Genomic DNA, 12,572 nt, shown 5'->3' with positions numbered 1-12,572 from the left:
ACGCTTACATACACAAATGTAACAGATGTACAGAAATGGTTTGCTTTAAGGGGGAAATATTGCTTTTGGTTTGTTGTTGCTCCTCGGAAATATGATTTTATTAATTGCCTCAGACATTTCGGCTCATTATTTTAAAGCATTTTGTTACGATCTCCACTAGCAATATCAGTGGAGGCAAATCTAACTCCACCATCAAAAGCTTTGACATACAGCTGCAAAGAGAAAAAAAGAGAATAAAAAAGGCAACAAGGCTTCTTTTTATGTACTTCTGGTTTGGAACAGATACAAACTCATCTATTTAAACTCATTTGAACCTTTGATCTCTGCCTTTGAAGAGATATATTCCTGTAAGCAGTATTCACTTTTATGATTTACAGAATCAAAAAAGTGGTCTAAAAAGACATATACTAGGTTAAATAAGTACGCATTTTATGGATTTTTATAAACAGTTTTGAGTTCCAAGGTGAAAGCGTATACACACTAGTAAACATACACAAAAATTATCAAGCACAATGTTGGCATATTTTCCCTTTCAATTACACAGCTGTCTCAAATTTCTGTCTCAGCAGCTCCATCATGCACTCCACTGCCCCATACCTGCATGATATGTGTGTGTGTGTGTGTGTGTGTGTGTGTGTGTGTGTGTGTGTGTGTGTGTGTGTGTGTGTGTGACTGTGTATGTATAAGAGAATGAGAGATGAAAACAGGGAATTGAGGAAGGGCTGAGTGAAAGGGATGGACTATATATGGTTCGTCCCCGCACCTCTTTCAACCTGCTCAGTGAGCCATTTGCTCGGCCTTGTAAACTGCAGTGCTACTTGATTACTTTGTCAGTCTTCTAAAGTGCCTTTTGGTCTGTGGAGAAACTAGAGAGACATGTCGCACAGAGGATGTCCAACAGAGAGAAGGAAGCGCAGGGAGGTGAGAGGAGACGCTGCATCCAAATGAAGGGAAATTATATTCTGCTGTTTTGTGAGTGAATGATGTGTCATCGGCCCTGTCAAGTTTTTCAAACCAAACAACCAGAACCTCAGTATCATGCCCATTCTACCTCTGCTGAGTACTTTAAAAACTATTCATCCTCACGGCTCCTTAAGGAGACCTAAGGGACCAGACACAATTCATTTATTTTTCCAAAGTCCCAGTTCAGTTCTTTTGGATTAAATTCAAAGACAGTACTAAGTTACCTTCAAAGGAGAGGGAAAGAAGGATGTGGATGGTCAACTTCATTGTCAGGTTTGTAGATAAATGATGATGATCCTGGCAGATCATTTTTGCCCAGCAATTTCATGGAAAACACATAATCAAAATAAAACATATAATGCTTGCATGCTTTGATCTACACGTTTGCAAGTAAAAAGAAACAAAAAAAACAAAAAAAACAAAAACAACAGTTTTACTGTAATACACATTGGATTGGACATTTTGTTTCTCCAACCCGAGGTGAATTCGGTTAGACAGTGCCACCCCTTGGCAAAATTAGGGGCTGACTTCTTCATACAGTTCATCCCCATCTGCCAAATGTCTGCTTACTGCATATGCCTTCTGCTCACTAACATGTTAACGTTCATATTTAATGCACAACAAAGTACATTTTGCATGAATAACTTCAGTGACACTGGCTGTGAAAACAATGAAATAAAAAGACAATTATGAATGTTACAAACACACACATAATTGATATATGAAGTACATCAATAGAGCACGAAAAAGCAACAGAAAACATCCATGACACCTATTGTTTAATTTGTACAGAATAACCCCAGCATTAGATATAGTTGCTGCACCCCTGATACAGTTATGATAGGAGGATTTATATACTTAATAACAGGGATACTTAGTAAGGTCACACACTACATTCACTGAAAGAGACTGTCTTATTTATTTGAATGAATAGGACAGTTGCTATACCCATTTGTTTAATCCTATTAATGTAATCAAAGCATTTTATGTTTCATTCAAGAACAGATCTTATAAAACCTCAACCAATAGATAACTGTAGTTTTTTAAAATTAATAATAGGCTATGCATTCAAACATGCATGCTTTTTCTTCCTAAATGGTACCAAGTTCATGTGTACGTGTTTTATGCTGTACATTAGCCTACTTTCACTGAATGGCCATTCATAAATATAAATACCAAACCCAAATAATTTACCTATTGAGGCTTACTAGATGAGATGAGAGTTTATTGATCCTACATCGCCCAGTTAAATTCATTAAATTCATCGCTATTGATGAATAAGGCAACCCTAGACACGCAATTATGGAACCCACTGCAGTTTTATGCAAGACCCGCCCTACGAAGCAACCCGATTGGTTGAGGTTAGGCATTGACCTTGAGTAGTTAAGGTTAGGATAGCCGATTGGTCAGGGGGTAGGACCTGAACAAATCGGGTTCTGTCTGTGATCAAACAACACTGTGTGCTGTCTGTGGTCCCTGTATGTATTAAAGACACAATTTGTTTTTTTTAACAAACTTTGCAAGAGAACCTCTTGGTCAAAAATACTTGAAAAACAAGCTTTCTCCATGATCAAAGTGCAGTTGGCAGTTGTCGTGTGGGTTTTAGTGGCAGCTCAGTATGTGAACACCTGTTGGTCTACTGTTTCAAGGGCACATTCTGGTCCTTTGAGCCTTAGGAAAGGGTGGATTTAGAAGTTCTCTCCCTTACAACTTTTGAAATTTTGCATCAGCTGGAGATGTTAGTGGTCTGTCCATGGTTGGTCAGATCTGCCTTAGTGTCATTGAACTTATGGTTGAAAACTCCAAAGCGAACCTTACTCCATCTTCATTTAATGAGGGTCTACGTTACTTTACCTAAAATGTGAAATAAATAATTATATTACACAAAAAAGTAAGAATTTCAATAAACAAACTGTGTGTGTGCTTCTGTGCAGCGTGGTGGAAATCCCAAAGCCAGTGATGCTGCTGATTTTGACGGACAAGAACATGATGAACCATGTCAGCTCTGCACCAGTGAAGCATGGCCAAGCACAGAGCCCAGTTACAGGGGCTGGGCAGGCAATCAAATAAGTCACATTATTGGCACAAGAAAGAGTTATAATATTGCTGCTCTTTCAAAACTCACTACTTAGAATTAGATATTGATTAAATAAGTAACGGTTGTTTCAATGAAAGCAAATGCATACTGACAGAATAGAAGTGGGATTTAGCAGAGCATAAAATAGTCTTTCTAAAGTTGTAAAAAGAGACTGAACCCTTTGACAGCGGTTAATGTGCATTGCAGGCTCACATTATCAGCAAGGCTTTAGTTATTAATAGACATTCAGAAGGTTGGATAGTTATGGACTACTTGAACCAGAATGGTGTATTCTGTTGTACTAAGAAATGTTATAACAGGAACTGATGAAATGTTAGGCAATGCTTTTGAAATTCTATTGGAAGTGGATGTCTAAAGTATATGTGGCAATGCAGATTCTTTTTTTTTTTAATTTCTTCTATGTAACATTTTGTACCTCAAATATGATGATGTGGTTAACACTGCTACCTCACAACAAGTAGGCAATGCTGAGTACTGGTTGGTCCCCGACTATAGCTGTCCACTGCTCCTAATTACAGTAGTTAGGATTATTATTATTATTATTATTATTATTATTATTATTATTATTATTATTATCTGAAAAGTCAGTAGAAGTGAGATCAAACCCACCCTACTCTTTACAGAGCTATGGAGGCAGGTTTGGGATCTAATTATTCAGCAGCATAAGATCAAGATCAGGTCTGAAAATAGACTGCAGGTTAGAATTGGTTTTTTTGCTGTTAAATATGTAAAATTATAGGGGTCATCAGCAAGCATTTGAAAACTGGAAGTCATGTGCAAATGGCGTATACTTCCATGGTGACATGATTAAGCTAAGTAAGCCCCCCAGGTAATGTATACGCATTTGACAATCAGAGTCCAGGGTCCACATCTTCAGAATACTGAAAGCTCTTGACACTGTGTCCACATCATAATCATTTGATTAGACAGTGAACACCCTATTGCTCTGCTCTAACTTCAAATCAGTTATTTTAACCCTTATCTTTTGGGTATAACATCGGAAAGGCAGGGACAACCCTGCTCTGAAGCAGGGTTAAGCTCTGGGTTTAGGGTGAGGATATCCCACAATTGAAGTTTTGAGTGTGAAATGACTGTAAGCTCAGGGCTTAACTGGGCTATACAGAGGTCAGAGCCAAAGGCTAAATATAGAGTGAATCCAGTGTATGGTTGCAGGCAAAGAAAACTAAGCAGTACTGTTCTTATTCTAAATGGATACAACACATAATGTTAGATTTAAAGACCAGTGTGCATGCTGATAATACACAATACATGCATTTCTTGTTAGGCCCCATGTAATTTCAACTGCATTGCTTCGTTTTACATGTGATATTGCAGCATCCATCCCAGTGACACAAAATTATCAGAGAGAGACATTACTGATTAACAAAAAAAAAAAAAGAATAAAAAAGACTCATTGTGTCTGCAACAGTGCTGAAAAGGTTTGTACAACAGATGTTGTAGGAACTATGATGAGCTGAAATAGCTTAGAATGATGAGTACAAGTTTCTTTTCAGAAAACAACAACAACAACAACAACAACTGTGTTACACTTGCAGTACTTGTAGGCTGATGCCCATCTTGTAATCTGCTTGGATTTTAAGGTTCTGTTCACCTTGTGTGTGTGACCGTGACTTATCATATAGTGAAACTTATTTAATTGTGTGGATAAATCATGACTCTGAAGCTAATGTTGGCAAGATGACATTTGAGAACCTTAACATTATTTTATTGTTGAGGTAGCTCAAGAGAGATGTTCTGTAAAACTGTGCATGCCTTTGGAACCTAACCTTTTTAAGAAAAAAGAAAGGTTTTTGTTTCTATGTCTCTGAAAAATGCTGCCCTTGATCTTATTCTTCAATATATAATTTGCTTGATAATGTTTAATGGCTGTTATATGAAATATTCTGAAAAATACACAACTTGCATTGAGTATTATCAGGCTGGGTAGGCTACATTTGGCCGTGATATAAAAAAATAGAAAAAGAAGAAGACAAGCCTTTATTTAAACCGCAAGGGGAAAGTCACATTTTTCACTCTGCTTGGTACAGTTATTACCCACATTACACACAGGCCTGAAATACATACACATGCTCAGGACCTATAGCCTACATGCACTAATGGAGAGATGTCAGAGTGAGGGGGCTGCTCCCTGAGGTAAGCCCCCCGAGCAGTTGGGGGTTCGGTGCCTTGCTCAAGGGCACCTTGGCAGTGCCCAGGAGGTGAACTGGCATCTCTCCATATGCAGGCAAGCAAATTCATATCTGTTTTTTTTTTTATTTTTGTAATTTTTATAAATAACATGGTTTAATAGGTAACGTTATGGTCAGAATTGCAAAGGCTGTGTATTTGTGACAAGACAAAATATCAACAACTGTTATTTTATTTTGGAAGCAAAGAGGAAACAGAAATGATGTCATTCTTGGTGGGCGGAACTACCTCTTAACTTCCACCAATAGCATACTTGCTTGGCAAAATATGAAAATGGCGGCTCTCTGTAGTGAGTTTGGGGACCTGGTACAGATCAAAAAACAGCTAATATCGGTGATATCGCTTTGTAAAGAAAGAGGACTTTTACACAGCGCGAAGTGGTGAGACTGACTGCGACAAATGTGACATTAACTGACTGTCTTTCTGCTCTGGTACCGTAGTAACTAAGCTTTAAAGCTAGCTAGTTACCAGTCAGTTAGCAACGTTAGCAGTGCTGTTGACAAGTCTCATTAGCTAGCTATAAAAATGTAGCTAACGCGGATTAATACAAAATACACTATTAATGTTGCATTTTACTTAAGAGAGTCGTTAAATGATTACTTGCGTCAACAAGTCAATACAGCGCTGTTATCAAGGTGTTAACGCTACATGACGTGTAACGTTAATGTTATTCCTCAACCATTAACCATTACTGGGCTGTACTTGTTAATTACTGTCGATTAGATAGATAAATAGATAGATAGATAGATACTTTATTGATCCCCAAGGGGAAATTCAAGGTCCCAGTAGCTTAAGACATCACACACAACATTCACATACATCACAAACAGGATGATAAAAAAGCAAATCCACATGAATAGCATGGACAATAAAATTAAAAATACTAAATAAAAAATCCACATGAATGTACTAAGGGATGTATAAGCATGAGACGCTTGCAGCAGGAGCTGACCCTGTGATTCAGTATGAGAGTGTGTCATGGTGGTAGTGCAAATAAGCACACATATAGCAACACATATAACGTTAACGTCACTGGACAAAGGTAACTTCGTGGGGTTTTTGCTTGCTGCAAGAATACATTGGGTGTGAAAAAAATGACTGTAATCAATGGCAAAGTTTTCTCACATGCTTCCTGTGTTTACATTTCAGGGCTTCTGAATTGGCATTTGCTTTGGACCCTCTTCCCAAGAATGAATTACCCCCCTCACCTCCTTTTACTGAGGTTTGTATACTGCCAGGCCTGAGCCTTTTTCTGGGTAACTTCGTTATATCATTTTTAACTACCTACCTTCCCCTTGAAGTAGCTTTATGGTTTAAAAATCATTATATGTCATGCTGTCTATCAATATCATACAGTGTATTCTTTATCCGCTTGTTCCAGCTCTTCATGAAGCTGTACGATGCTGACACTGACTTAAATATTTAAACCTTAGAAGAATCCATGTTCCATTGTTAATTTCATCAAATGGAAACATACTAGATACTTATAATACTTATACCGTAATACTAATAATATACTGTATTATAAACATTTGCTCAAAAGCCTAACCCCCACCAATGGGCCCCCAAAACCATTGCTTCCTACTGAAGATTTAAGTCTTTAAAAACAGGTAACAAATACATATGTAGTTTCATTTCTCAGTGGATAATTAATTCCATAAAATAGCTTTAGTAACTGTAGTTTTTAGCAAAGTTTACTCAAACAGGAGTAAATAGTGAATTTGTTGGGGATTTAAACTATGTTCCGCCACAAGGACAGTGTATGTTGGATCGCCTCAAAATAAACTACAGTACAGTAAAGTACAATGTTCATCGTAATAAAGGAGCATGTCACAGGGGCGATACTTTGTAGGATCCATTCATTGTTAGTTTTGGTCTTTTCATGGTTTTGTTGACAAAAAAATAAAGAAGCAAAAAAAGACATGCTTTTGAGCATTCAAAACTTAGTCAACTGTCTTACACAAGGAAGAAATAAACAATAGGAGATAATCAATTGTGTTCTTCCCTTTGGAAGGCAAAGGTTATACTGCCCCCTGGTGTTAGTTTTTATGTAGAAAGCAAAATTGTCTGTTAGTCATGTGTTCAGGAGTGGCCCGTATGGTTACTACTTTATGAAAGCCCTTTTGTTTTTAATGAGATTAAACTTTTTGTTTTTGTTTGAAGAAGTGAAGTTGACTTGATTATGATGACTTTTTTTTTTTGTTCCTTGTCTTTTCCAAACACAGGAAGATGCACAAGACCTGGATGCACTTACACTTGCCAAATCCTACTTTGATCTGAAAGAGTATGACCGTGCTGCTTACTTTCTGAAAGGCTGCTGCAGTCAGAAGGCTTATTTCCTCTATATGTATTCTCGCTATCTGGTAAGATTCTGTAGATATCTGGCATGTCGGCATACTTTGAGCTTTGATTTCATTTCATGACAAGACTGCTTTCACTTTGATTGTAATGCTTGCAAACCATTTTGAAAGTGTCCTCCTTTGTCTTCAGTCAGGGGAGAAAAAGAAGGACGATGAGACCGTGGACAGCCTGGGTGAGGACTTGTCTGTTTGGACTTTAAAAGAGTATTGAAAATTACTTTTGTTACCCTTTAACACTTAACTTGTTTGTGTTTTTTCTGTGTGGTACTAGGTCCTCTGGAGAAGGGGCAGGTGCGCAATGAAGCCTTGCGAGAACTGAGGGTTGAGCTCAGTAAGAAGCACACTGCAGGAGAGTTGGACGGGTTCACCCTGTACCTGTAAGAACTTTTCCTCCAGGGTGTGCACACTTTCCTCAGATAATGCAGAGGAATAGAGTCGACTGTTTATAAACTGTATATGTGTGTGTTTGTGGATGTGGGAACACAGGTATGGGGTGGTGCTACGGAAGCTCGACCTGCTGAAAGAGGCGGTGGAGGTTTTTGTTGAGGCAATACACACACTTCCTCTTCACTGGGGAGCCTGGCTGGAGCTTAGTAACCTTGTCACCAACATTGAAATGGTAACTAGCTTTGTGTTTACACGTACACAAATTGTAGATAGCATTGCATCATTAACTTAATGTGCCCAGGTCCACAGTAACCACTTTACCCAAACTCAATCCTCACAACACAACTCTGTGTTTCTCAGAACAAACAGAAAACAAAACAAAAATGTTCTCATATTCAATCAATTCAAAGAAAAAAAAGCTCCATCTCAGGTACTTATATGGACGGAAATGATTCCATCAAACTTGGTCTCTTGGTCTTTCTCCCCAGCTGAAGTCCCTGTCTCTGCCAGACTGCTGGATTAAAGACTTCTTCATGGCCCACATGTACACAGAGCTGCAGATGATCAAAGAAGCGTTGCAGAAATACCAGAACCTCATTGAGGCCGGCTTTTCTAAGAGCACGTACATCATCTCACAGATTGCCGTCGCCTACCACAACATCAGAGGTTTATTTTCTACCTTTTCAATAAGAATTTTGCCTGTCAGAAGAATGTTAAGGGGACATGTTTAGTCTTACATAACTGTCGTGTCTATATTTATTTCAGATATTGACCAAGCTTTGGCTCTCTTCAACGAGTTGAGGGAGCAGGATCCGTATCGCATCGACAACATGGACACATTCTCCAACCTGCTCTATGTCAAAGTGAGTTCACCACTTGTAATGTAATGCCTTATTGATTAGCATAGAAGAAGTGTGTTTTCACAGGAAGGTTAGAGGTCTAAGTAATATCAGCCAGTAGGGATGAAGGGTCTTATCTTGATGCTTGTATTTGACCTCTGTGTTTTTTGTAAAGACCTATTAATAAGTCCAAAATGTATATATATTTATTTGTCTGTTGCTGATGGTAATGACTACTTCCACAGAGCATGAAGCCAGAATTGAGCTACTTGGCCCACAACCTGGTGGAGATCGACAAGTACAGAGTGGAGACTTGCTGTGTTATCGGTAAGTGTTGACCCAATTGATCAACACTAATGCTACGGTTTAATTCTCAAGCACAGTTTTTCAGTGATGGAACAACAAGTTGACAAATACATAAATTTTATTGTAACTTGTCATCAATAGTTTGTAATTTAGCAATTAAAGTACAACAAGTATTGACCTGTGCAGCTTCACAGCTGGCTTTTTTAAAAACTTTATATAATCTAAAGATTGGTCAGCTGGTCAGACAAACGTGTTTAATGGCGGATTTCCACCAACTGCAGAACGGCTGCGGATCGGCTCCGCTGCGTGACGGCTCCGTGCTCCGCCGTCCTTCAATACCCACCAGGTCGGTATTTGTTGCGGAACGGCTGCGGCCATGACTGACAGCTGAAGTCACTAGGACCCACGAGATCTCGCAAATTCACGTATGATCGCGCGATATAACAGGATGTAGTTTCTATAAACGTAACCACAAAACCAACAACAGTTTGTTTCCTTTCCGACTTCAGGCCTGTCTCCGCCCATTATGACGTTTTCAATGTGTAGTGCAGGGAACACATTGACTTTAATGGAAACCTATTGACTCCGCCGCCGTTCGGAGCGGATCCGCAGACTTTCCGCAGTTGGTGGAAATTGGGGGTTAGACATCATTTTGAATCATGATATTTTGTGTAATAAGTTATGCTTCTCATCCACAGGTAACTATTATAGCTTACGCTCTCAGCATGAGAAGGCAGCTTTGTACTTCCAGCGGGCCCTCAAACTGAACCCTCGATGCCTCGGTGCCTGGACCCTCATGGGCCATGAATACATGGAAATGAAGAACACTTCGGCTGCCATCCAGGCCTACAGGTCAGACTGAAGATGTACTAGAGCATAGACGGCGCTTATTTTGGTGGACATATCAATGTCTTGTTCAATGTGTAAACAATGAAGTTTTTAATTATTGCCAGACCTTTCACAGCAGTATGGAGGAGTCATACCAGCTATATTGTTTTGCGGGTTGTTTACTTGTTTGTACTCATGTTTTTCCTATCAGGCATGCCATTGAAGTGAACAAGCGGGACTACCGTGCCTGGTATGGCTTGGGTCAGACGTATGAGATCCTCAAGATGCCCTTTTACTGTCTGTACTACTATCGAAAGGCTCACCAGCTCAGGTATGGATTTTGACAAAAAAGGGTTTTATGCAGGTATTGCTAAGAATGAAAAACTATTGAGAAAGGAAAAAGTGTTTAAATATGCAATGCTCATTATTTGTTTTGAAATACAATTATGCATTTGTGTAGGCCCAATGACTCACGCATGTTGGTCGCACTGGGTGAAAGCTATGAAAAACTGTCACAGCAACTGGAAGCCAAGAAGGTACACATTACAGTCAGCGAGTCTTGGCTTGCGTAATAAGTTCACTAAGGTTTCTGGCTTGTTTTTGACATATTTTGTTTTTCTCTAGTGTTACTGGAGGGCATACTCTGTTGGAGATGTAGAGAAAATGGCTCTACTCAAGTTGGCAAAGTAAGTGTAACACTGTATCCTGAGGCAAACAACTGAAGGACACCAATAAAACAGGTTTTGTGGTCCAAAAACAGTAGTTAATGTCACATTGTATTTAACATTTAAGCACAAAATGAAGATCCAGCTGCAGCTTTTTTTCCAATTGTATCACCCAGCAATACGGGCCAAATGTGAAATTTGCTTTCTCTTTGGCAGGCTCCATGAACAGCTGAATGAGTCTGATGATGCTGCCCAGTGTTACATGCTTTACATCCAAGACATTTTCTCTTGTGGGGTAAGTATTTTAAAGTATGTGAATACATACGTACATTTTTGACACTCTTGTCCAGTTTTGGTGTAGGTCTGTATTTGTGAGCTAGGCCCAGTTACAATTAAGGGAAATGTTAATACAACAGCATAAAATTATACTTTGTGGCAGCCATTTGTGTTTGGCCCTTTCCCATTTCAAAATGACAATCCCACTGTGAACAAAGCTATGGTTTTGTTTCTTGTGGAAGAACTCAACTGGCCGCCTGCACAGAGCCCTGACCTCAACCCCATACAAGACCTTTGTGATGAACCAACCCTCACTAAAATCCTCCCATGAGTGGAGGCAGTTATAGTAGCATATTAATGCCTGTAGTTTTAAAATAAGATGTTCAACAATCAAAAACAATATTTGTGTCCACATGCTTTTGGCCATGTATTGTATTTGTTTGGAAGAAATCCATTTCTAATAAAATCTCATCACAGGAACAGCTGGAGCATGCAGAGGTGAGCACAGCCCTGCGGTACCTGGGTCAGTACTATTTCAAGAACAAGCTCTACGATGAGGCATCCCTCTGTGCACAGCGCTGTTGTGACTACAATGATGTAAGTGTGCCTGCACGATATGAGGAAAATATCCGATAAGGTTGTTGAATATCGCGATAACGATATTTTTTGTGATAAATGCACAAGATATTAAAGTGTACTGAATTCTGCATTTCTGCTGCTTTCAGTATTCGGCTAAAATACAAACAAATTGCTTGTTGAATTTAAAACAAATGAAAGGAAATATTTTCCAACATTTTATTGAACAAATTTAACATTGAATTGAATATAAGGCATATATACAAGGCACCACTATCGTGTCTATCGCGATATGTCAGCCTTTCGCAATGTGTATATTGCGATAACGATAAAAAAAAAAAAATTGTACAGCCCTACTGCATAATGGGAGCACTGTGTTCTAGTTGCTGTGTTAGTGTAAGTAATAACATACCAACTGTTGTCACTCTGCTCGTAGGCTCGCGAAGAGGGGAAGGCTCTGCTGAGGCAGATTTCACAGGTCAGAGATCAGATTGAGACACCATCAGCAGATCTGTTTGCTCCGCTCTCAAACAACAACACTCCCGTGAGGAGGGTGTCTCCACTGAACCTCATCTCCTTTACACCCTGACACTCACCCTCCTATTCACTGGCTTTAAAATGGACAATTGGTGTATCCAACTGCTTGATGGTTTGCCAAAAAGTGTTGGAAGGATTTACTTGTCGACGCATAGATTTGTTAATGACATTAAAGTAACAGGTTTGTAAAATTTGCAATCCTGATCGTTTGTCCAGGATAAGACAATTCTATGCTGCAAATGTAAAAACAATCAAAGCATGGCAATAAATGCTGGGGATGGTTAGCCTGATGTACATACCTCAGTGAACTGATTACATAAGGTTTTTAAATAGATTTAATACACATGCAGATTTGGTATAATTCAAGGCTAGTTTAACAGTGTAACAAAAACACAGACCCATCAGAGTAAAGAAGGTACACCTTGAACTGCACAAAGGTAGAACAAGACAGCACACACACGTTTTGACTTGCATGCTGTATAAATGTAAATAGCTTAAAGCAGGGGTCTTTAACGTTTAAGCCAAGGAC

The 12,572-nt window shown here is 39.0% G+C and overlaps 1 protein-coding gene across 1 annotated transcript; it reads left to right on the top strand.

Moving 5' to 3' along the window:
- Positions 1-5,536: 5,536 nt before the first annotated feature.
- On the top strand, positions 5,537-12,234 carry cdc23 (CDC23 (cell division cycle 23, yeast, homolog)). Its single transcript, XM_078265555.1, has 16 exons — positions 5,537-5,649; positions 6,419-6,491; positions 7,495-7,632; positions 7,760-7,802; positions 7,901-8,006; positions 8,116-8,248; positions 8,505-8,682; positions 8,782-8,879; positions 9,101-9,182; positions 9,860-10,013; positions 10,201-10,320; positions 10,450-10,525; positions 10,614-10,675; positions 10,871-10,949; positions 11,408-11,527; positions 11,943-12,234. Exons 1-16 carry the CDS (start codon positions 5,537-5,539, stop codon positions 12,093-12,095), a joined length of 1,728 nt encoding a protein of 575 aa, XP_078121681.1. The 3' UTR covers positions 12,096-12,234.
- Positions 12,235-12,572: the final 338 nt, after the last annotated feature.

Source organism: Sander vitreus, chromosome 13 (genome assembly GCF_031162955.1).
Source record: "Sander vitreus isolate 19-12246 chromosome 13, sanVit1, whole genome shotgun sequence".
NCBI lineage: Eukaryota > Metazoa > Chordata > Actinopteri > Perciformes > Percidae > Sander > Sander vitreus.
The sequence above is the reverse complement of the archived record's forward strand: the minus strand, read 5'-3'. Positions and strand labels throughout refer to the sequence as shown.

Excerpts from the sequence above, each read along its gene's own strand:
- cdc23 (XM_078265555.1), top strand. The coding sequence starts at position 5,537 with ATGAAAATGGCGGCTCTCTGTAGTGAGTTTGGGGACCTGGTACAGATC. Across the intron at positions 5,650-6,418 it reads CTTTTACACAGCGCGAAGTG|GGCTTCTGAATTGGCATTTG; the intron begins GTGAGACTGACT and ends TTTACATTTCAG. Across the intron at positions 8,880-9,100 it reads CCAACCTGCTCTATGTCAAA|AGCATGAAGCCAGAATTGAG; the intron begins GTGAGTTCACCA and ends CTACTTCCACAG.